General features: G+C 41.0%; 1 protein-coding gene across 5 annotated transcripts in view; it reads right to left on the reverse strand.

The window, feature by feature from the left end:
• KLHL32 (kelch like family member 32) overlaps window positions 1–25,994 on the reverse strand; it is a 127,238-nt gene that overhangs the window by 4,226 nt on the left and 97,018 nt on the right. For 3 of the 5 annotated variants that reach the window (XM_071741289.1, XM_071741291.1, XM_071741290.1), the window contains 5 exons: window positions 24,405–25,131; window positions 14,265–14,323; window positions 11,655–11,847; window positions 9,604–9,698; window positions 6,443–7,795 (listed from right to left, as the gene is read on the reverse strand). In XM_071741289.1, the coding sequence (XP_071597390.1) occupies window positions 7,634–7,795; window positions 9,604–9,698; window positions 11,655–11,847; window positions 14,265–14,323; window positions 24,405–25,131 (1,236 nt within the window). In that variant the 3' untranslated portion in view covers window positions 6,443–7,633. Of the gene's footprint in view, window positions 1–4,022; window positions 4,110–6,442; window positions 7,796–9,603; window positions 9,699–11,654; window positions 11,848–14,264; window positions 14,324–24,404; window positions 25,132–25,994 lie in introns of those variants that run through there. The other 2 variants (XR_011725330.1, XM_071741292.1) reach the window with 1 other exon arrangement.

Genomic DNA, 25,994 nt, shown 5'->3' on the forward strand with positions numbered 1-25,994 from the left:
GTGCAGAACCTGGAGGTTCTTTTCATTATGAAAGTGACTTACTGAACTTGCATCGTAGCTTCTTGTAAGCTTCTGTACCTGGGAGGAGTTTTATTCATCTCAGGAGGATTGTGCTTCTAAAAAGCTTTTTTAAAAAATAAATGAAAAACTAAAAACCTCTCCAGGAGAGATTAATAGAGACATCTCTGAAATTGGAGTCCTGCTACATGGGAGATTACAGGTGTCTGACTGGAGTATTACTTCCTGAAAGCAAAACCTTTGGCTTTCAAAGGAGAGAGCAGATATTATAACAAAACATTTAATGATGTGTTTAGAAGGCTGTTATAGACATACTTAATACTATGTGTAGCAGTTGGAAGTTTCTGAAAAAGCAACAGGGCTTTATGTACAGTCATAGCAGCTTCTGGTGCATGAGAAACTAATGTAGACAGTTTGGAAATTATAATTTTTCTCTGTCAAAAAATGAATGGGAACAGAAATAAAGCATTTTATATCGGATTCATCAACAACTACCAAACTGTAAAAACACCAAATAGTTTGGGTGATAACTTGCAATCTTCATCTGAATACAAGAACACCCTACCTGTACACTTATAAATACATGCTTTTTAACAGGCTTGGGGTTCTTTGGCCTCAAATCCCAAAACATCAGTGTCCAGATGGAGTCCAGTGTCCAATTGCCTCCCTCAGGGGGCTGTACTGGGGCAGTTTCTTATCATTATCAATGACATAGTGGGATTAAGTGCACCTTTAACATGTTTGTAGATGACACCAAGCTGAGCGGTGCAAGTGATACACCTGAAATAAAGTTGTAACTGGAGTATCTAATGAAACCCACATCAACATAGACACCTGGACTCTGTCCTGCTCCCCTTCTATATAAGTTGGTGGTATTAAGTCATTGTGAACAGCTGTTAATTAATTCCTCTTAATTACAGGATCACTGTGTGTCAATGGAGTTTTTACAAAATACAAAATCTCAGTAAAATACAAAATCTACTCCCCCAAGGCTGGTGCTTGGTCTGTGCCCAATATCTCCTTTCATTTAGAACCACAAATAATGCTGAGAGGAGATCTCTCCAAAGTACAGCAGGTATGAGCCTTGTGACCATTTTCTATGCGGATCCTGTTGGCCACAGGGCTGTTCCAGGATGTAAGAGGACTACAGTGCCCTTTTCTTTTTGCAATATTTGGAATTGCAAGCTGAATAGAAAGTATTTAATTTTGATATTTTTCCTATTCCGGAGTTCAGGATACTGCTCATCTCCCACCTGTTATCATCCTTGTGATATGAAACAGATGTCCACCAGCACATCATGAAGAGTAGCAGGGAGGGGAAAGTCTGGGTTACCTTACCTTTAGTAAAATGACAAAAAAAAAAAAAAAAAAAAAAAAAGACACCTCCTGTTCAAAATTCATATGCATCTTCCATTAGTCCCACAAAGCTGTCCCTCTATCCCTCTACTTTATAAGAATTTTCCATTTGTTATTGTTATTAAAGAGCAGGAACATGGTAATTTAAATTACTCCTTGCTTTCATTTTCAATAACAAAAAAATAGAGGGGGGGAGGCACTTGTTTCAATAAAAGAGCTTCTGAAATAGAAAAAATTATGCCTTTTATGCTGGAATAGAGCAGCAGACCTACAGAAAGAATAAGGTTCTGCATATCTGTTGTAATTGCACAGAAGAGGAGCTTCCAATTGCTTACAGAGTCATTTAAGGAACTTTGATAACTGTCCACCTAAATGCAATATATTTCCCTCAGGAAACAGAAAAGAGGTTTTATTACACTGTTTTTCCTTCTTTCAGTAGCTTCTGAAAATTATGCATGCATGGGTATTTTCAGTTTAGTCTTATTTTATAATTTTAACTATTACTTAAGACTCAAATTCAGTGTAATGAGCCCATCTGTTAGCAATGGTTATAAAATTATGTTGAAGATTAAAACTCTGATGCACTGTCAATATGTCCTAGCATAAAGATTGTTTTATGATGAATGACTAGGATATGGCTTTTGTCTACTCGAGCAGCTTTAAGTCTACCAAAAGTTTTACTGTTTTAATTTACAAAATGTGAAGGTATGTGTTAACAAATTAAAAAAAGCTCAGTTCTAAAACTCGGATCCTCTATTCAGAAAATCGGGGACCTTGCAGCCCAGGCCTTAGAAAATGCCAGAAGAGTAATTCCATGTCACAAGAAATTCGCTACAGTTTCCAGTCCATCCAGTTTCCAGTCCATCAAGCACTGTTTTGGATCTGCTCTCCTCTCTGTAGAATGTGACCCAAACAGGAATTAAAAATGCAGGTTTGCTAAATTCATTATTCATTTCAGAGAGTGCCAGCAATGACCTGTATGGGCACTGGTGGAAAAATAAGCACATCACTAACTACATGAAGTGAGGGATTTGCTGAAAATACTTACTCTGGTTTCCAGTACTTTAAGTATTGCAAACACAAGATAGTCTACCTACTGTAAGAGTTAACAGTAAGCATTCTGGCATTACTGTGAAACAACTGTATATAATCATCTCTATTGCAAAAATCCATTCTCTTTGTGAACAGTCTTTTTCCCCTTAAGAAAGTGCCCTTCGAGGGGAGAAAAAAAAAAAAAAAAAAAAAGAAAAAAGAAAAAAAAGCCTGTTTTGCAAAAATAAAACTGTCTAAGCCCTTTATATAGTCTGTGTGTGCTAAAGTCTTCCTCCCCTACAAACTCTGCCTGCAGATGAAGTGTTTTAACCTTGCCCTTTTAATTTATTCTACATTCTAATTTTCAATAAACAGATGCCGCCTCTTTTCCTGCTTGTTTCCACATTGTTCCACATTCCGCCCGGGTTGTTTCTGCATGTGTGAATATTCAATTATCTATTTCTCCATGATTCTGCAACTGATGTACTAAATGTCTGTACAGGTTTGGGGGAGGGTAACCAGGAAGAAAAACTTAAATTACAGAAGTTCAACTATTCTGCGAGTAAAGTACTTTCCCTGAAAGCTGCTAAGTTAAAAAGAAAATCGGAGCCACAGCTTCAACTGCAAGAATTACAAAAGCACTAATCCAGAGGCAGATTTGCTACACCCTGGCTCATAACAAAAGTGTTTCTTTGGTAAGTGCTTAGGTTCCTTTTTAGCTACAAAAGGGGCAGAAGATGCTGTTGGTGCTGCTGCTTCTGGAAGTTGGGTCTTTTTGGGGGTTAAAAAACACAAAGCTGCCAGTTGCCTTTGTGAGTATTTCTAGCCAAGAAGAGCTGATAATAAATCTTAGGACTCAAAAGTGAAGTCTGCTATATAAAGCAGGAAGTACTACTCTTTTTAAGAATGGCCCAAAAAGGAAATCACATGACAGACATGAAAGCCTTTCTTCAGTAGAGGTCTCAAGACCTTGTGGTCCAAAAGCCTTATAGTGGAATGTGAGCAGCTTTAATCTGGAAATCTACAGAAATGCACAGAACACCACACTTAATAACTGCTGCTGCATTATTCACTGCTCAGGAAACCTCTTGCCTGAAGCACTCCTCAGTTCTTGCTGGTTGCAACCTGTGCCATTATTGTGCGCACACCCAGCAGGGAACCAGAGCAACTTCTGTCAGCACTGATCCAGCTCTAGTAACAGAACTATCAAGAAAACTTACTATGGAAAGCTTTAAGGCTCTGTTAAAAAAATAAGCTAAACTCCATTTCAGAGGTATGTACTAAAACTGGTAGGCTGAGCAGGGACAAAGGTTGGGTTCAGAGGTTTATGTTTACCAAACTTTAGAGCAGCAGGAGTGGAACTGGAGCTCACACAGCAGCCTGCGACAGGAGCAGTTTCAGGCACTTAATAGAAAAACAGCAGAGCAAGGACATGGTGATACAGGAACATCAGCTCATTGGGCAGCGTGTGCTGGCAGAACTCCTGCCTAGCTGCAGCCAGCAGGTGAAGCCAACTCTGCTCTCCCTAGAACAGACCCCTCTACCAGAGCAGAAATGCTGCTGGCACCACTGTGCTCTCTGCCTGCTTTCACATCCACACTTTTCTCTTTTCTTACCTGGCAATAAACAACCAGGTTTTGTTCACTTGGCAAGAGCTAGGTGGCATTTTCTGACTTCACCTGCAGCAATCTGTCCTGTAGGTCCTGCAACAAATACAAAATAGGAAAGTGGGGCACAAAAATTTAGGGGCTAAAAATCCAGGAAAGACTTCTCTGTAGTCACTGGAGCCTGATGATTAAGAGCCACAGTAGAATCCTGCTACTAAAAGGAGCATATATATTGTCCTGAGGCTTTGTGGCTGTGGTATTCTTCACTAATCTAATGCAATTGCACAGATGTTTCAAACTGCTATTCACCAGTACAGACAATTGCTGCTAACAACCAGGAGAATAAGAGAGTCCAAAGGGCAGAACAAACACAATAAATAACTTTCTGGCCATCCCCTCCTGCCTTTCAACCCTCAAACCAAGATGCACATGCTGCTTTGCATAAAGAAGCTGCCCCCTCTCTGCTTCTTCCACCTTAAGCCTCAATTGCAGCTTGTTACTGCCACTCAGCCTGCCAAATCCCTCACTCCAGAAGGAGCAGTCCAGAAATTATTCCACAGCTATAGCTGTGGTAGGCTGAGGCCTATGAATAAAGGCCTCAAAACTAAGTTGAGCCATACAAAACATACTATGCTTTTGCACTGGGCTTTACAAATGCTTAGAAATCTTTGTTGGTGACATGGATGGTGACATTGAGTGCACCCTCAGCAAGTTTGCTGATGACCCCAAGCTGTGTGGTGCAGCTGACACGCTGGAGGGAAGGGATGCCATCCAGAGGGATCTTGACAGGCTGGAGAGGTGGGCCCATGCCAACCTCATCAAGTTCAACAAGACCAAGTGCAGGGTCCTGCATCTGGGTGGAGGCAATGCCAAGCACCCATACAGGCTGGGCAGTGACTGGCTTGAGAGCAGCCCTGAGGGAAAGGACTTGGGGGTGCTGGTGGAAGAGAAGTTAAACACGAGCCATCAGTGCACACTTGCAGCCCAGAAAGCCAACAGGATCCTTGGCTGCATTAAGGGAAGTGTGGCCAGGAGGTTGAGGGAGGTGATTCTCTCCCTCTGCTCTGCTCTCATGAGACCCCACCTGGAGTACTGTGTCCAGTTCTGGAGCTCCTTTTACAGGAGGGACATGGATGTGCTGGAGCATGTCCAGAGAAGGGCCATGAGGAAGATCAGAGGGCTGGAGCACCTCCCCTATGAGGACAGACTGAGAGAGTTGGGGTTATTCAGTCTGGAGAAGAGAAGGCTCCAAGGAGACCTCATTGTAGCCTCCCAGTATCTGAAGGGGGCCTGCAACTAAGCTGCTGAGGGACTTGTTAGGATGTCAGGCAGTGACAGGACGTGGGGGAATGGATTCAAACTAGAGGAGGGGAGATTTCGATTGGATGTTAGGAAGGAGTTCTTCACAATGAGAGTGGTGAGACACTGGAACAGGTTGCCCAGAGAGGTGGTGGAAGCCCCATCCCTGGAAATTTTTAAGGCCAGGCTGGACAGGGCTCTGAGCAACCTGATCCTAGTGGAAGGTGTCCCTGGCCATGGCAAGTGGTTTGGAACTAGATGATCTTAAAGGTCCCTTCCAACCCTGAAAATTCTATGATTCTATGAAATTAACTCTCCCACCACCTGGGAAATAGTCACTCTATGTCAGCTCTGCACCCAGAGCAAAAGCTGATCACTCACCTTATGTCGTAACTCCAGGATGAGGCTCAGAGCCCCAAGGATCTCTCCACACACATTTTGATCGTGCAGCCATCCTTCTTTAGAAAACACCTACAGTGTCTGTGTCCCTCCAAACCCCTCATAAGTAGAACTTCAACAACTTACCAGACTTGGGCGCTGCACCTCACTCAGGGCCGGAGTCAAATTATTGAAGTGTAAATGTCCTGCTAGATTTGGCCCTTGAATGTTGATTTTCAGGAGGTCAAAGGAATAAAAAAAATTCCTGATGAGCCTGTACAGCTCCCATACGGCTAGAGAGAAGCACTGCCTGGATATAGGCTTGCTTTATTTGCAGGAGACATTGTTAGAACTCAAGTTAGTGTGCCAGGTGAAGACTGCAGCTGCAGCTCTGCTCTGTGCAGCAGGAGTGAGAAAGCTCAAAAAAAAAAATAAAAAAAAACCCACCACAAAACTTTCTAACCTGAAAATCATTGGAAAAGGAAAGGTGATGTTCCATGAGCACACTGCCAAGCTGGAGAGGGAAATTGTGATAAAGTTCACCTCCCTGCATCACTAAAAGATACAATTGATTTGGAAACCCTGCTCACTGGACAAAATCAAACCTGTTCCTGTCCAGCAAGCACAGGCTATTGCTGTGGCATATTCTGCACGTAGCATTTGCATGAGTGTGTCGGTAGGAATTTCATAGGTCTGCTCAGGTAGCACAGTGGCAGGGAACAGATCAGTAAGTAAAGCAGAGAAGTGCAGAGTATCCATAAATCATAAATAAAGATTTAATTACATGCTTGGTTAAAATTTACAAACATCAGAGTTGTCGTTAGATATGTAAATAAAAGATGGAAATAAGAGACAGGGGCTGCAGTAGCCAAGCAAAGCCAAAAGGTAGCAGGTTAGAGTATTTATTGTGAATTGGCATATGCCTGGAGTACGGAATGGAGACACACTATATAAACTGAAAGAATAAATAAATAAATATTGACATTGTTCTACACCTGTTTAGCCTCTGGAGACCAGTGATTTGCGGGACCATATGTTGGACAAAATGAGACTGTTCATTGATAATTGTAAATGTGGTGACCCCTTGCAAACTGAATATTAAAAATATTAAGTAAATGGCACATTTTAATTATACAGTAAAGAGGCTGTTCACCACCATTAAAAGACTGCAGCTGGCAGGAGGAATTGATCAGATGACAGAAGGTAACTTTTATTTGATAGTAGACCTTCGTAAATGACATCCTGAAGGATCTTTAAATTCTCAAACACATTCAGTTCAGACTTGGGTTTACCACGAGGCTTCGATGTCTGTCTTTCAGCTAAGACAATTTTCATCTGTTCCTCATACTCTACAGGGCTTGCTGGTTTTTATTTTCTTTTTTTTTGCTTTGCAAGATTTAAATTTCAAATGAAGTATTATTAAATGAGAAACTGTAAACAATGGAGCTTGGAGTCGGAAGCCAATACATTTGTTACTCTTTTTGCCAAAGGAATCGAGTTGCATATTTTCCACAGTATTCTATCATTTTTGTCAACATAAACACAGCTTTCTGTCAGCTTTGAAAGTGCCATTGGTGAACAACTGAATGTGCAGACTCCAAAGAGCAGCAGCCCGGGAGGAGCTAAGAGCATTCACAATGCCTGAAGTTGCATAAGGAAATGAAGTAGAGACAGGTAGCAAGTAGTCACCAGCAGAAATGCCAAATGCTCTCCCGTGTAGGCTTCTACATCTGATGCAGAGAAGAGAAACTGCAGACAGTTTTTGTAGCTTCCTTCCTGCCTATGTGATCTGATTTTAAGACAAATGTGTGAAGGTAAAGCAGCAGCCCATGTGGATTGATTCTTTTCACTGATCCAGAGAAACCTTTCCATATACAGGGTTTGATTTTTTTTTTTTTTCTCCTCCCTCCACTTCCAGCTTCATGAAGTGCACGTTCCTAAGCTCACATTGTGCCGATCCTGTGGTGAGGCACTTGTAGAGTCTGAAGGTTGGGGCACGTGAAATAAGGAGCTGGAAGAAAGCAGGCTGCTATCCCATTGGAAGCAAAGGGGAGTGTAGGCCCATAGAACACTTCTTCTTTCCCTTCCTTGCTAACATCCAGCACCTGCAGGTCAAAGCGTACCAGTATTTCAGGGATCACAGAAGAAAGATGAAGCAAATTTTCTGGCACACGCTGCATGCTCTGCACAATTAATCCCAACAGAAAGGTAATTTCAGATCCCTTCTAGACTCTGTTTATTCATCTGGTGCTTTACTGCTATCCTCATAATTCAAATATTATGCTGACTCAGGTGCTCAGCAGCAGACAGTAACATTGGATCCTGTTTCCTGGCAGCAGAATGAGTAACCATGCAAGTGGGGTACTTGGCACAGGAATGCCACCCTTACTGCAGAGGATGAAGCATTAGTCAGCTTGGAATATAGGGAGCGTGGGAGCTCTACTGAAGTTGGAAAGGCCAAATAAATTAATGACTTTGGCAAAAATAAGATAAATAAAAATCACTATTTCCATGTTTCTTTGCAAAGAAGCCTCAAATTTGCTGAATTTGGAGATAAACAGGGCTAGTTTTGGTAGCTAAAGGCAGGCACAATGCCAACAAGTAAGCAGGGGCAGCATGCATGGCTCTGCCAAAGCACTTGCTATACAACTTTTTCCTTTGACAAGGAGATTGTCACAGGCAGGCTGCCAGTTCATGACCAGTTTGGGAACATGGACAAATGTCCATTTAAAAAAGCAAGATCTCAGGATCATTTTCATTTCTCAGTAGGCAGTATTTAAGTCTGTGTGCAATTTGGTAAAGTACTTGCAGACTATAAAGAAGTGTGTAGGTACAGTACAGCCATCCCCTTGAAACTGTACTATTATTCCATCTGTTTCTCATCTAGTCTTATCCAGCCCAGTTTGAATTAATTTTTCCAGTAACAATTGTTAGATATGGTATCCAACAATTTAGTAAAACACAATCATACTACGATCAGAACATGGTTTTAACTAATTATCTTGCCTGATCTTTTCTTTACAGACTCATGCTAGTATTCATTTTAAGATCAGCAGCTCAACCTCTAATGACTTTCTCTCTTATGCCAAGTCTAACTTCTAGACTTATGAGACAGTTTGGAGGTTAAATCTTAGAATCCAAAAAGATAGAAGCTAATGAAAATGTTTATCAGCAAAAGTGTAGGAACTGAGATGTGTTTAGGAGTTTCTCTCTCTTAATGTCCTTGCTGGTCACAAAGGATTGGCTCTGATACAGATTTGCTTTGCTCAGAAAAATGCAGAAAGATAAGAATCCCTGATTTCTGTAAAGGAATACCTGAAATCCATGGATCTGCAGACAAGCTGCGTTTACACAAGCTGAGAGACCATAGGAGTTTGTTGGACAACCTACTGCTTACTGAATGGATCAAAAAACTTCCATTCAAGCTTTGAAGAAGTAGGTGCTGGGGCAGGTTATAAGCTGCCTGAACACTGCCAAAAAACAACTTGTTAACTCTGCTCTTCAGAAAGACAACTTGGAGGGGAAAAAATATTTAAAAAAAAAAAAAAAAAAATCACAATATGGGCTGAAAAATTAATTGTCCCTGCCCCACCATCCTTTCCTGCAATCCTTTTCCTTTTGAATTTTATTGTGTAACCTGAGATCATGTAACCATTATTTTACCCAAACCTTAGCAACCTCAACCCTGTTTTACAAGAATGTCTTAGAATAATTGAATCTTATGGCTCCTCAGGAAATATTTTTAAAAGTCACAGTATTTCCTCTCCGTGTTTCTGCATGTTTGGTGGCTGCCTAAGAAACATCCTTAGTCTCTCCACTTCATATGAGTTTTTTCTTGTTGAATAACCTCTGTGAAAAACCAATCTTTGCAAAATTATTGGAAAAGACTTTAAAAGGAACCTAAATCACTCACCTGGATACATGCCAAAGGCTCATTTGTCCAAATCGAATAGCCGCCAACTAAATATATTCTACCATTGTGGACGGCAACTCCAGACTCATTTTGACCTACAGCAAAAAAAGGAAATAAAAACCACTTTCAGTGTTTAATTAACCCTTTTAACACTGAATGTTGGAGTTCTGTAAAATGAGGGAAAAGCACTAGGCAGCTACTTCAGCATTCACAATGGACAACAGTGAAGGTGAAGTGTGAGGGGTATTCTATGCTCTCCCCAGGAGCCCCATGCAGGGGCTACCCAGATTAGCAATAAACTGAGGCAGTGCAGGGAGCCATCTGCTATCTGCTCAATGCCACGGGGTTTTGTACGTGTGTATTTCATATTTGATAGGCAGGATCCCTGCCTGCCACTCTGCTATCACAAATCCACATCCTGATAGACAAATAGGCTGAGAGAGCTGAATATCCCTCACCTTCTGCCCACACTTGTCCCCCCGAACTTTTCCTCCAGGTACAAGTATGGTGAAAATTGCAGAAGCTGCTGTGCAATCTCATTCCCATAGCAACAGGCTCCTGAACAAATTTGGACATTTTAAAGGATAAGTACAGACTTTAAAAAAAAAAATCTGCAAAAGACAGTGCAAAAGGCACATTTTCCTCCAGTTGTAGAAGTGCAAAGAAAGGCTTGGATGGCTTTTACGAAGTGCAGGTTGTGGAAACAGTGCACCAGGTAGTATCTGAGGACAGGCTATGATCTCACAGCATTTAGTGGTATGGAGGCAGATCCAGACTGGGGGTGTCTGTAGTGCCAGTGCATCTGCAGTTGGAAATCAGATGATGTCCCTCTCGAAGGCTGTCAATTCCTCCAGATAGTAAAATAACTAAATGGAGAGCAAAAAGGATACAAAAAACTAGTTCCATTTGACAATGTGCAACTCCTCCTTTTCAATTTGTGCCTCTCTTACCAACATCCATGAAGTACTTTGACAACCTGAGCAACTTTCTCCAGATCTCAGTGACTGAGAAACCCAATACAGTATCTTAAAGTACAAAGTTGCCACTATAGCAGCTTTTAAACCTACCAGGAAGAAAAAAGACAAAGTGACTGTCTTGTTTGTCAGATGTTCATTTCTCTGGTGTTTCTAGCTATCCTGAGCTTTCAGTTAAGCTCCTACATCCTTTCTATCCTTTTAGTAGTAGATCTCAGAAATGAATGCAATGCCAAACAGAAGAGGATGAAAAGTGAAGTAGGCTCAGTTCTAGGAGTCCTTTAGCAGTCTGTGCTGAAACATCAGCAGCCAGTACTGTTACCAGTTGAGCTCCAAGTCTGCCACACAAGAGAACAGCCCCAATATTAATGCTGCCCTGGAAATGCAAAGCTGCTGGTGGTGCTTCTCTGGGAATGCGTTACGTGCCTGTGTATCCCAAGTATTTGAGGAAGTAGCACATCTGGGAATCATATTAGGTGGCTGTGAAATTTGGTGGACCAAGTAGCAGGGACAGTGAGTTGCAGTGCTTTGCAATTTGCTGCTGTAATAGATCCTCCCGCTGGCAGTCAAGAGAGACCAAAGCTAACTGAGATACTTAAGTCACCCCAACTAGACAGAATTCCAACAAAGTCAACCTCCCTTCAGGTAATTTATTGAGGAGATGCTGCTTAGAAATAAGTGATGGTTAATGGAGTTCAATGCTCTATAATGCCAGCAGGAAGTGCTACAAAATGCTACCATTGCAGAGGTGCATCTGCCTGCTGAGCACTCAAACGGGGAGCTAAATGTATCAATGCAGGCAAGCTTTTGGAGAATTAAAAAAAAAAAAAAAAGTACAGGTAATACTATGGCAAAGAAATTCTAATTGCTTAACTAAATTACGTTTATGTGCATCTTTATCCTACAATGTCCCAAGACAAATGTAGAACATTGAATGACAGAAGAGTAATCAAAAGTTTCCTGTTTGCCAACAATGGCCCATACATTGGAAGCAGTTGAGATGAAGTATCGGAGTTCCACATATTAAAGACATATGAAGGGAAAAGAATTTAAATTTTTTTTGTGTATAATACTCACCTGTCAACATGTTGAAGCTGCAACGTGTCCACTGGTCAGCATCTATGCTGTAAGAGTCTATGTGCCGAACGAGGATCCGATCGTTGTTGTAGTCCAGATCATTCCCACCTAACACGTAAAGTTTCCTTTGGACAGCAGCCATGGAGTGATACACTCTCCTCTGCAGCATTGGGCTGCGGCTTAACCATTTATTCTGGAAAGGAAAATAAAACTCCTTTCAGCACTGTTCAAAGACATACCTACATTAGGTCTACAATAACAGTAGCATGTTAGAGGTGGTGTCGTTACCTTAGTCAGAAATCACCACTGCATATACTTGGGTTGTCCATATGTTAAACATGCATGTTGGTTTTAAACATTGACTAAACATACTGGACTTTCAACATGTGGTTTACAGTTCTCGTATTAGAATTCATTAATTCAATAGTATTTCTTGCTTTGTATTTTTTTGTTTAGCTCATCAAGTTTCAAAGCTGTTTTCTTCTTTAGAATTCAGGAGCAAATCCTCTTTAAGCAAGACTATCAGATGTCTCCTTTGTATACGGCACTAAAATTATCTGTAGCTACTAGCTTTCTTATGAGAGGAGAGAGATTCTTCTACCTTCTGTCATTCAGAGCTTATTTGATCTTATCCTTGGGAGATGGAGCAACAGGGAAATAATAATTTCCTAAAGAATCTTCTCAAATTATTCCTGTATTTTTTTTAACGCTAACCCCTTGTTTGTGGGCACTTACAAAGTAATGTCCTTTTCTGTATTTTTCTTGCTAGTTAACAATGTTCAATAATTCTGCCTTTTGAGAAGAAGGGGGGAAAGGACACGAAAGAAGAGGGATTAAAGCACAGTGTTGTAAACCTAAGAAAACAATTGCTCCTGCTATTCTTATCAAATCAAACAACCTGACAATGGACGAGATTAATTTATTTAAGAGGAGGAAGTAAAAACCTGTGAGTTAATTCTTTGAGTTACATGCACTACCTCTTGCTGTAACTCAAGAGCCTCTAACACTACTGCCTTTTAACCTCCACAGTCTATAGCTATACATTTCAATGTGTAATAGTTGAATATTAGGCAATTATGTTTGCATTAGTAGTCCAGTCTCTTAACACCAGACTATAGACACCATCTGCTTTGCAAAGCCTGCCTGCATCCCCTGATTATATCTTTAGCTTCCTCCACTGCAGTGCCTGCCAGGTGAGCCGCAAAGCACGGCAAAGGCAAAGAAACAGAGGGGCCTGGTGGGGTCATTTCTAATAAGCTGGCGTGTGAATACTAATCAGTGGTGGGGAAGCAGAGGTCACCCCAGCAGGCTTGTTGGCAGGTAGCTGTGTGCTCTGTGGCAGATGGCAGGCATTATCGACTCGCCACAAAGGCCTCGCGCAGAAGCGAGCGCTGGTGCTGAATGATAGAGTTATTGAGATTCTGTGCGAGATGCAAGCAGATGTGATGGTTTCCAGTACCCACCGTAAACAATATGCCAGCAGAATTTTTAAAAAGAGCTTGTGTGTACAAACACGAAGTAGACCTCATTTCAAGAATGCGAGCGCACACTCCCCCTGTAACTCCTCACGCGCCGGGCCAGGTTTCTTGCCGTCGGCATGGCACGCCTCAGGTAGCCCTGCCACTGGCATTTCGGGGTGCAACTTTCATGCCAGCAAACCAAGAATCAGCTTGAAAGATACACAATGGAGACACAGTATCTAAACCTGAGCATCCCCCTCATAAGCAAAATAAGGTTGCTACCTGTCCTTAGTACTTGGATTGAGGACAAAATTGGCATTTGCACAATTGATCCGTAAAACTGCGCCTCAGAACTGCGCCTCCTACCTTCTGCTGCAGGACCCACATGTGCTATGCTTTAAAAAGTCAGTGGGAACCACACGGAAGTATCTCCTGGCACACTGTGGTTCCAAATACAGGGATCAAAGCCCCTATCCTACAATCAGAAAAGTCAATACTCTTCCACGTGGGTGTAAATCAGGGTATGCAATTCTGATTGCAAGCTTAGGACTTTTAATTCCTAATACAAACAAGGGGGCATAACCATGCCCTAACCCTCTGAAATGGTTACTGAGCCATTCTAACCTAATCAAAACACATACATAATGTATGAAATAATCCCTAAAAGATATTTTAGGTGCTTGGGTAATGAAATGATAGGCACCCTTGCAGTCAGCAAAATAAGTCACAGCCAGGTAGTACAGTTCTGAAAGTCTGCAGAAAACAAAAAGCCTGTATATGCAATTCAAAGCAGAAATGCCAATGACAAGAAGCAGTTTTGTGGCACTGACTTGGAGTATATATTGCCCTGGGCTGCTGGATTACAAAAAAATGAACAAACAAAACAAATACTGATGAATACAGGGGATTTAAAACACATTTCTGTATTTAATCTCGACATTTCTAACACCTATAGGCTTAAGAAAAAATGTAATAAAAATTCAAGGTCTCCATTACTCTGTTAAATTTGCACATCAGAACAAAGTGAATTTGAAACACAACTAACTGAAGTGGACAGCATTTTTAGCCTTGCAAAAACTATTGTATGTATCTTCTAACAGACCTAGTTAAAGCAAAACATGGGAAAAACACATCCAACATAGATACCCACCTGCTTAGGATCATAAACCATGAGTCTGTTTTGATATTGTGCAGTATTTGTTACTCCTCCTATGAAAGAGGTGATATAGGTTACATTTTTTTTCATATAAGGAAAATCAGGACCAAGATCAGATATAACAAAATAACCAATCCTAGGATTCATTTGCTGACATAATTATATTAGATATCACCATTTATGCTTACATTCCTCTGCACATTCCACGTTTTAATCTGGTTATGGGTTAATACGTAGTACATTTTTCAAACACCTAGAAAAAAAATAACCTGCCTCTCCACACATACTTCTTTTGTAAAACTCATTCTATTACGCAAAAACAACATAAAAAATAATCTGTTTATAAGTGGCTATGCCATCACATCAAGACATGAAGATAAAACCTGCCTCTGTTCCAAGGAGATGCTTAAAGGAAGAGGAGATGGACTTGCATCAGAACAAAGAAAGAGATAGAAGAGGAGCTCTACCTAACCAAGAGGGTGACATGGGACACCACTGCCAACTGGAATGCATAGCACAGTCCTGTGCAACTGCTCTCACCTGTGTATTGGAAGGAAATTCTGTATTCAATCTGTATTACGGGGAGATGTAATACAGGCTTAGTTGTAGACCTACACTGGAGGGTTCCACCATGATGGCCAGTAACAACACTACCATTTAGCATGAATACTTTTCAATAAAATTTAGAAAACAATGTATAAAGCACCTCAGAAAAGGCCAGAGTACAGTCTGATCCAAGCAGATGCCTCAAACCAACCATTTACCTCAACACAGTACATGTTTGATGCCAGATCATCCAGTATTCTCTGAGTTTGAAAAGGCAAATCTCACTGAGTAAACTGGTGGAAAAAATCTTCAGTCTAAAGTCTGTGATCTGACATGTGTAAACATGTTCTCGAATGTTCTCAGCCCTCCTGAGGACATGGTGTCCCTGCAGCTCTGCCACAGATCCCAGTCTCCTTCACCATGCTGGGATCATGAGAAGCTGGGACCAGAAACACTGCCTGCAAGCTGCACCTCACCTTTCACCCTACCAGAATGTCTGGACATAACTAGAGTAAACCAGTAGCCACACATCAGTAAAACTCATATTGATGGACAAACTTTTTAAATTATAGTTTTAATAGCATGTACCAGTGATATACAAAATTGATAGCAGCAAGAGGAAGGAATTTTATCTATCATTACGTTTGTTTATGCTTTGCTTTTCGCAAGGATATCCTGTGTTTCAGACAGAGCAGTAGCAGAGCTGCTCTCATTCCTGCTGGCTGAGCTACGGCCCAGTGTTCCTTTGGTTGTTTCTTCTTTCATGCCCAACCAGTCTTAACATAGCTCCAGTACCAGATGAGTGCTGGGAGTACTTAGCCTAGCGGCCCAGAATAAATTTAGTCCAGCCCAAAAAATGAGAATTGTACATGGAGTAGATACACAGAACTGTGTACCAAGGTTTTGTCTGTTAATCTGCTCCTTCTGGGCTGAGTTCCTTGCTAACAGAATCACAAAGTTATCATGGTTGGAAAAGTTTTTTAAGATCACCACATCCAGCCATCAACATCACTCCCCCCCAAAAAAACCAAACAATTAAAGTATATTCATCCATGTCTGTATCACCATGCCCACTAGAGCATGTTCTGAAGTGCCTCATCTACATAGTTTTAAATACTTTGAGGGATGGTGAGTCCACCACCTCCCTGGGCAGTCTGTTCCAATGCCTAATTGCTCTCTCAGCAAATAAATTCTTCCTCAGTTCTAATCTAAACCTCCCCTGGTGCAACTGCAGGCCACTTTCTCTAGTTCTGTCATTATTTACTTGAGAAAGGAGACCAGCACCCACCTTCCTACACCCTCCTTTCAGGTAATTGTAGAGAGCTATAAGGTCTCCTCTCAGTCTCCTCCTAACTAAGCATTCCCAGTTCCCTCAGCCTCTCCTCGTAGGACTTCTCCAGACCCTTCACCAGCTTGGTTGCCCTTCTCTGAACTTGATTCAGCACCTCAGTGACCATCTTGTATTGAGGCTCCCAGATTTGAACACAGTACTTGAGGTGCAGCCTCACTAGAGCTGAGTGCAGGGGCATGATCACTTCCCTTCTGCTGGCCACACTATTTCTGACACAAGCCAGGATGCTCTTGGCCTTCTTGGCCAAATAAAGAGTAAGGCCAAGGACCTGATCAACAGGAAGCAGAAAGTACAGACAAATCTAATTCAAGAATCTTGTCTTCATCTGCAGTAGAAGGAAGGATTACCACTGGTTATTTGGGTGCACTTCTGCAAGTACCAACCTGTAGTGGGACCCCTACACACCTACTCAGAGACACTTATAGGCCTAGAGATAGCCAAGACAAGATGTGTGTTTCCACCACACTGTGCCACACGCTGCCCATCACAGCACCTGGAAGGTACAACCACAAGGACATGCACTGGAAAGCAATGACTGTTCCCATGTCTAATCTCACAACCTGTTATTTGTCTCTATGCTGTTGTGCAGCCTTCACACTGTTTGTGGCCACCAGCCACATGCACAAACCAATCTTTTCTAGTATCTGTTTTGTAATTTGATTTTCTTTTACAAAGTTATTTTCCTCCTAGCATACTGTTTAAAAATGAGCTGTCAGATTATTATTTTGAAAAATAAAAAATCATAGTTATTTGGATGATTACTTGCAAAATGTTAAACTGCAGGAGGTGCACGGGAAACACAAGGGTGGTTACATATTCCCATTCAGAAATGATACTTTAATTTGGGGTGAAAGATATGGAGGAAGAAGAGAAAAAAAGGGGTTTCTTCCTTGTAAAATAATGAAATAAGCAAAATTATTTGCCTTTCCTTACAAAAAGCTCCTCATATCAAGAACACAGCTTACATTTTTTCCCCTGCAATATTGCTCATCTGTCGTGTTTTATCATTACATTCCCTTCACATACCGCTCTTCACTTTTAGATTAATCTGCCAAAATGAGATGCTAAGGATTTGCATACAGATTTGACTACACAAAAATAGATCTGGAATTAATAACAGTCTCTATATGTTTTAATTTCTTCTAGACTGGAGTACCCTTGCCTCCAGCAGTATTCTTGGCTTTGAAAGTCATCAAGCTGATTTGTCTGCTCTTAGGTTATGATGCCACATGCTGCTACACTGTCCCCTGCAATCAAAGTGCTCGCAGAGATAGATTCCATGCCTTCCCCTAACAAGTATATTTTATAGATTGGCAGTTTTGATCTCCCCTCCCCAGGGGGATAATCTGCATCTTAACAGGTTTCTATAGATACATCTGTCATTAAATATGCCATCTTATATCTGCATCAATTTTCAAACTCAAGTTCCTCCTAACTTTGAAGTGCTATAGCAAAAGTTTAAAATTTTCTGCCAAAATTCAAATTTAAAATGTCTGCAATGTCCTCTTGAACTGCTTTTTTTTTTTTAATACCACAGGCAGCTGGGGAAGGGCAGAAGAAGAGCAATATGTCTAAAAAAATAGGACATGGAAATATAAGTTGAAATCATACTAAAAATAATACATACTTTCAGAAAAAAAAAGAAGTGGGGTAATTTCTTAAACTTCTTTGCAGTGCTTTCTATGAGGAGAGGAAGGGTAAGGCATGGTAATGATACTTGCAAAGAACTACTTAAAAATACAAACCATGCTATTAAGTTTGATGTAAAGCAATAGCAGCTGGTGCAGAAGAGACCCACCAGTTCAGGAAAGAGGAACAAAAAAGTCTGGCTGGGTAAATGACAGAACATTTACACCACTTGCTGGGTTTTATAAACCAGGAGCAATGATTGCAACTCTTTGAGTAGGTTGCTTTTGACTACAGTTTCTGAGAGGGAAGAAGCATGCTCAGGACAAGTGTTTGTCTTTCTTGCTCTTACAGGTGTGAGAACACACTCATGGGAAGCCCAGCATCCAATCCATGGGCTTACCATATATTTACAATGCCACAGCCACTGTTGCTCATTCCCTTGCAGTCCATAAATTCCACTTTTTAAGTCCTCTGAGACCTGTAAGTTTCCAACTCATGTGACAGTGCACCTCTTCATGGAGAAGTTTTAGGAAGAATCAGAGATATGATTTCTCCAGCCCTTCCCCACACACAGGAAAAACTTCGGGTTGTTACAGCCCTGCAAACAGTCCACAAGCTGCACTGAAAAGCACATTCAATAACATCTTTCCAAAAAGAAAAGGGTGGAAGGCCATAGATTCAAGACCATTTTCCCAATCTAAATTTTATAATCCATATTTACAATGTGTCTTAGTAAGAACCCCCTATGACTTGCAAACTCTAATCCAAATCCCTTAGAAAATCTCACCACTCTCTCTGACGTCCCCAAGTGCAAGGCTGCACACACAAATGTGAGTTTGCTGGGAGACATGTAAAACTACATGTTGGCAAAGAGCTCCCACGTGTATTCCTTCCAGCAAATCCCAGGAATATACAGAAACTCAAGACTTGCGCCCCAAGTTGCTCTGTTATTTTAAAATAGAAATCTCTCCTCTCTTAAGTGTCTGTGTTTTAAACACAAGATAATATTCCCTCAACATGCAAGAACACTGCCTTCTACTTCATCCAGCTCAGGTGCAGTGAGGACAGATGAGCTGGAGTATATTCTTCTGCCCTAATGAGTGCTCTGGAAGCTGCCATCAGGAGTTCTGAGTAAAACTGCCCCGACTCTGAATGCAATCCAGCTTGCAAGCAAGAGGGGCACAAGCCCAAATTTGTTTGTGGTTGGTTGATTTTAGTTTTTTAAATCATTAAGACCTGATGTTTACATTCAGTCTGAGAAGAATCAATGCCACCAAATCTTTAATGCCCATACTTGAAAGGTGTGAGATCTATTCTCTTTGTTCAAAGATAATGATGGTGATAATAATAATAATAGAAACACTATTCCATATGTAGACTAAGACTGGATCACTGAGCTAGTGATCATCTTTGCCACCTGTTAAGCTCCCACTCATGGAAATTTTTTTGCCAACCTCACTGCAAAACTTGATTTGGTTAGATACCATAGATTCCTATTCATTCCAGATCTGTTTTTCATAAAACCATTTTATAGGCATCTACAGAGAAAAAAAAATTTCTTCTCCTCACAGCTAAGAGCATACTGACAGTATAGTAATATTTTCTCAAAAAAAAAAAAAAGAAAAAAGACTTGCAAATTCAGAATAATTATCCAAGATATATGATTTCAATTGCTTTGGTCAAAATCTTCACCATTAGGGAAAAAGTAATAACAAAACAGAATCTTTAGTTTTGAAGAAAAACCTGTTAAATACAAAGCAACTACATGGGCTTGGCCTCTTTACCATCCCCCTTCCCCTCTGCTGAGTTTCTATGTGCATGTCAAGAAGTGATTTTAGCTGACACACGTAGGTCAGGCAACTCAGACCGCTGTGAAACAACAGCATAATATTTTGCTTCAGAGAAGACTTTTCATGTGCTAATATCTTGTGCACTTGAGGAGGAGGAGAAGTCTTCTTATCCTCAGCTGCAGGGGGAGGAATGGCCCAGAGCTGAACTGCCTGGCAGAAGCTCCCTTCCGCTCTCTGTCTCACAGGTGCTACACCAATCCTGGAGGAGGAAGGTCAACATGTGTAGAAAAGTAAGACTCCACATTTGCATGTGCATACCACAGAGGATGCAGGGAAATGGACATAGTTCAAGTTCTCACTCTTACAGAAAATAATTCCCTGCTTTTGTAGGGAGCGATTGTTGCTAATGTTGAACTCCAAAGGGTTTGGTGCATTTCGTTTCTCTTTCACTCAAATACTTCACTTTTCAAGCATGTGGCATGCAATTTGTTTGTGAAACGGGTCACAGTGTCAGATGTTAGCTGGGGCCTGTAAGATTCATTTTGCTATAAAATTTCCAAACCATCTGCCTGATGCTGAACTGTCGATACATAAAACTTATTTTAATGAATTCTCATCCATTTCTTAAAATAAGAAAATAAAACAAAGCTGTGAACAAAAAATGAGAAAAATTATATACATAAATATAAAAAATATGTTCCACAATATAAGGAGCTCAGAAGATCATTGTGTCCAACTAGCTCCAGAGTCCAGAAGGCTTCCTCTGAGCCTTCTGGCATCTTAGAAGCCCCTCTGTCACCCATAACACTGGTCACCCATCTCCTACAGCCAGCATTGCTTACCCTCATATAGTGTTTTGTTTAGCAGACTTCACTTCCCTGCTGCCTTTGCCACGATTTTGTGCTCTACAATTTTGATTCCTTCTCTTATTTGTCCCAAAGGAACAGCAAAGTAAAGCCGATAATGAATCCCAGTAACAAGGATGATCAGAAGGCTGGAGCACCTCTCCTATGAGAACAGACTGAGAGAGTTGGGGTTATTCAGTCTGGAGAGGAGAAGGCTCCACGGAGACCTTATTGTAGCCTTCCAGTATCTGAAGGGGGCCTACAAGAAAGCTGGTGAGGGACTTGTTAGGATGTCAAGCAGTGATAGGACATGGGGGAATGGATTCAAACTAGAGGAGGGGAGATTTAGATTGGAAGTTAGGAAAAAGTTCTTCACCATGAGGATGGTGAGACACTGGAACAGGTTGCCCAGAGAGGTGGTGGAAGCCCCATCCCTGGAAGTTTTTAAGGACAGGCTGGACAGGGCTCTGAGCAACCTGATCCTAGTGGGAGGTGTCCCTGGCCATGGAAGGGGGGGTTGGAACTAGATGATCTTAAAGGTCCCTTCCAACCCTGAAAGTTCTATGATTCTATAATAACAACAATATAATAATAGAAACTTCTTAAATCCAGTCAGCTTTTGAATACCAAACCCTTTAGAAAAGAGATGTCTTTTAGAAAAGAGAGGTCCTGGAGCAGGTCCAAAGGAGGGCAACCAGGCTGGTGAAGGGACTCGAGCACAGGCCCTATGAGGAGAGGCTGAGAGAGCTGGGGCTGTTCAGCCTGAAGAAGAGGAGGCTCAGGGGAGACCTCATTGCTGTCTACAACTACCTGAAAGGAGGCTGTAGCGAGGTGGGAGCTGGACTCTTTTCACAGATGACCTCCAACAAGACAAGAGGACACAGTCTTAAGTTGTGCCAGGGGAGGTTTAGGTTAGATATTAGAAAGAATTTCTTCACGGAGAGGGTGATTAGGCTATGGAATGGACTGCCCGGTGAGGTGGTAGATTCTCCGTCCCTGGAGACATTTAAAAAAAGACTGGATGTGGCACTCAGTGCCATGGTCTAGCAACTGCTCCGGTGGGTCAAGGGTTGGACTAGATGATCTCTGAGGTCCCTTCCAACCCGGCTAATTCTATGATTCTATGATTCTATGAGATAGGACTGGCAGCAGAGGCCCCGATGCTCTAGCTATTGCGTAAGGAAACGGTCTGTGTGGAGGTCATATTTTGGTGACTCTGTCCAAAAGCAAAATGACTAGAAACTTACATTATCAGTATTCGATGTATTCACTTACTAAAAAACTGGGCACTTTTTCATGGTTGCCTTGCCAAGCTGGTAGTAGCAGACTGACTTTGAGAGCTCATGCTGATGACCTGTATTTCCCAGAAAAAGCAGCAGGGATACAGCTCAGAAACATCCCTAACTCAGTCTAATTTTTTAATTACTTAATTTTAGACCACATACTTCAAAATTAGGTTCCTTCCTGCATCACTGATTACTCTTATGCTAACACCTTGTGTTTGACAATGAAGAGTGAATTATTTTCAGCAGCGACTACTGATATTTTTTGAACAATAAAACACCTCTCTGTACAATTCCCCTGCCTTTAAATATACACATATAGTGCATTACGTTCTGGTCATAAGCAATTAATTAATAATAAAGAGCCAGCTACATTTATTGCATGGCCATCTACCTTTATTGATAAAACAACTCTCTTCAGTATACAGAACCCTGTTTCCAATTTGTGAGTAAATAATTCAGATCAATACTCCACTTAAGAATTGCATAGTATGCTCTTGAAATTCATAATAACCTGTCAGAATCTAGAAACTCAAATCTGCTAAGTATTTTCTCAAAGACTACAAAGACAAAACACAACTGAAAAGTCCTGTCTGATTTAACATTTTCTGATCTAAGTAGAATAATACTGATAAAATGTTTTCTGTTGTTTTGGCCAATTTTAAACAGTTCATATAACAGGCTTATACTTACCTCTTCCCCTGATGCTATAGCTGTATTAGAGGCATATGCTGAACAGAAAATCACACTGCTTCACTAAATGCAGATAATATTTAAATGCACAGGTAGGCATACATTTCACTTACCTAACTAAACACGTTAATTTTTTTCCTTTCCTAGCATATCTGGAAAGATTAAGAGGAATGTTAAGCCACTTCCACACTTGACTTAAAATCTCTATCAAATATTTCCTTGTGTTGGTTTCTTTTTTTGGGGGGGGAGGTTGTTTTTTTTTATATATAGAAAAACAAAGGAATTAAGAAAGTTATTACATTTTTCACACACTGGAGCACAAACCACACTGATGGATGTTTCTAGACTTCATTCAATGATTTTACATAAATATGTTTAACACAATTTCCTCAAGTCCTGTTTTTCTAAAATAGAAACTGACAGATGTAAACAAGAGGAGAGGAAAATTAGAAAAAAAAATAAAAAAAAAAATAAAAAAATCAGGACATAGAAGTAATAGTATCCATGCATGTGAATTGCCCATAACAGGCACACATCTCTCTCCACTGATAAAACAGGAAAGGGATGGAATAAATAGGGTAATTCTCTGAACATGCCTAGCAGATACCCTAAAGCAGAAACTCTGCTTCTGGACTGTACCTGGGTCTCAAAGCCCTCCATGTGCACACTTCAGGATTAAAACACAGCACAAACCTTACAAGAGTCCTTCGATGCCAATTGCTAAAGAAAGCACCCCAATGCACCTGCCTGAGATCTTGGTGATTATCGGTGTTCTGTCATGCTTTTAATTTCAAAGGCATTATTCATTATTTTAGCATAAGCATATATATATATAAAAAAAACCAAGATACCTGCTACCTTTTCCACTAATGCTTGGGAAGCCATTCTCATAAGGAACTTAATCCACTTGGGCAAAAAGACACATCTGTAAGGAGCTCCACTAACCTAAATGATATACTGGCACCACAAGGGCCTAAGTAGCTAACTTAATCTTTCATTCATATGTGATCATTTCACCAGAGGGATCTCAGACCCGATTAAAATCCCCAGAGGGTGCCCACAGTGAAGCCAGCAACCACTGAACATTTTCCTCAACGGCTGGCCCCATTTACTCATTAACTTTCTTGATAAATATTATGGCTTTCTAATTTTATGTGATGCACTTCTTACAGAGAGGTAGATATTTTTCTGTCAGATCTTCTGTAGGCAGCATCAATCTTATTCCAAAATAAGTAATAGCAGAAAAGCCACTACAAAAAGTGATGACACAATTTTCTCAACTCCCATTCATATGCAGTTGTGAAATAAAAATTACATCAATCTGGGCTGCAAGTGATACTTTAGTTTATGAGTACAAGGTCTACACTTTCCTCTGGGCCGGAAAGTTATGATTTCATCTAGGCAGCCCTGTGCACTTGTTATGGACAGTCAGAGCCACACATGATTTCTAAAGAAGGTAATCTTGGCCTTCCCAGATATAAGATATGGTATTGTTACAAAACCCTGAAGAGCATGTAGGAGCAGTTGAAGGTACTTGCCTTCAAGCCCTGGTTCTATTCAAGCCAACAAGCACTTAATTGTCCATTTTATTACCAGGAATAAAGGCAGTGGTACCAAATCATACAATGGAAATTAAGTCTTATTTTTGTTTTTGGAAGCACAAAGAATTTATCATCTGAAATTCGTCCAAGAATGCATTGTCATTTCAATTCACTCCATTTTATGAATGGTTACTGAAGATAGCACATATGATGTGTGCAGCTTGGAAACACAGAGAAATTTTTAGCAAACAAAAACCAATTTGTATAAGGTATGTTAATGCTCTTTTACTTCTTACCAGGCTTGACTGGATGCTTCAAGGCTTAAATTCTTTTGAAATATCCATCATCTAAGACAAAATTTAACCTGATATATAAACCAAAGAGACTTCCTGGTTTAATTCAAGAGAGTGTTTTGCTATTTTGTTAGTACCTCAAACTGTGTGAAACATTTTCTACCTGATATCCACAGAAGACCATCCACCACATATCCCGCATGGCACGAGAGCGATCGATCGAAGGACTGTACAAAGGTCCACTTGTTCTTCTTAGGGCAGTAGCGTTCCACCGTCGGTAACACTTGACGCAACTCATTCCTGCCCCCGACCGCGTAGAGGAACTCGTCCACTGCTCCCAGCACAAAGTGCTCCCGGCAGTTCTTCATCGGAGCTATCTCAGCCCAGGAGTTAGTGCGGGGGTCGTACCGGCAGGCGCTTCTCACCGCACAGGTCCTCCCTGTGGAGTGCTCTGCCTCTCCGCCAGCTACGAAAAGAAAGTCTCCCATGACAGCGACGCAGTGGTGGCTCCTCCCCACGGGCATAGGCGCCAGCTCGCTCCAGTTTGCCATCCCTGCGATGTGAACGTTCTCTTGATCTACTGGGTTGAAGTATCGCAGTTCCTTCACTTTGCAGATTTCACGTTTTTTCCCACCGATAATGTACAGAGTGTCTGACTGGAAGCGAGGCTTTGTCCTCCTGGTTTGCCAAACTGGCTGTGCGTAGACGCTCTGGTGGTAAGCCAAGGCCTCGTTAATAAGTGCTGTCGCAGTTTCACTCGCTTGGACAAGAGGATGAGAAAGAGCCACGGTATGCAGCGTATCCACATCCATAAGGCCAAAGCGGACGTACTGGAGGAGTTCATCCATGTACTGGTAGCGGCAGTTGTGTTCTAACCACCTCACAGCCAGCTAAAAGGAAGAAGGAAGGGAAAAAATACACCTATTATTCGTGTACAGTTCTGTCAAAATTTGGTCTTTTGAAAACTGCCAGCATTCCAAGAGCAGCTATGGCTTCAAGCCCTGGTTCTATTCAAGCCAACAAACCTACCTGAGTAAGTGATGTGAATCAGTACCAAAAGCAGTTATAAATGCATGTGAGGCAAGGTAAAAGATACTTACTAAACTTCCATCTAAAATACACATAAAAGCACTGTAATGCAACAGTCTCCCCAGAGAATTTCCACAGCATGATCAGATTGCAATACTGCCATGCAATATTCTTGCAGTGAAAACTGGTAATGATGCTGTAGGATATCAAACTGTCCCAGAATCAAGCTGCTGGAGCAGTACCATAAATGTAGGGCATATGTGATTACAGGAGACCACAGGTATACTGGAAAGTAGGATTACAATTAGATGAATAGAAAGAAAGCCTCTTTTCCCCTCTCTTTCATTCTACCTATGACAAAAAACTGAAGGATTTTAACAAAATACATACTGAACCCTTTGATAACATTTTTACTTCATTTCTGTTATTCATAAAGCAGAGCAAAGTGTTAAGGGATCAGAAATTAAGCCAGGGAAGAGAAAAAAGGCTCTGCTGGTTTGGTACTGACTGACAGAAAGCAGCAAGACAGACTCTAAAACTGTTCAGCAACTGCAGCTGGTATCAACAGCCAAAATTAAATATAGACTTCAAATTACCTAAAGCATATTGAATCCAATCAGGTCTGCAAAAATACTAGGAAGAGCCTAAGCCATTTCAAGAACTGTTGTATAAATTACTCTTAAGAACCTCCAATTATAAAGATATCCAAACTTCCTCAGGAAAA

Source organism: Heliangelus exortis, chromosome 3 (genome assembly GCF_036169615.1).
Source record: "Heliangelus exortis chromosome 3, bHelExo1.hap1, whole genome shotgun sequence".
Taxonomy (NCBI): domain Eukaryota; kingdom Metazoa; phylum Chordata; class Aves; order Apodiformes; family Trochilidae; genus Heliangelus; species Heliangelus exortis.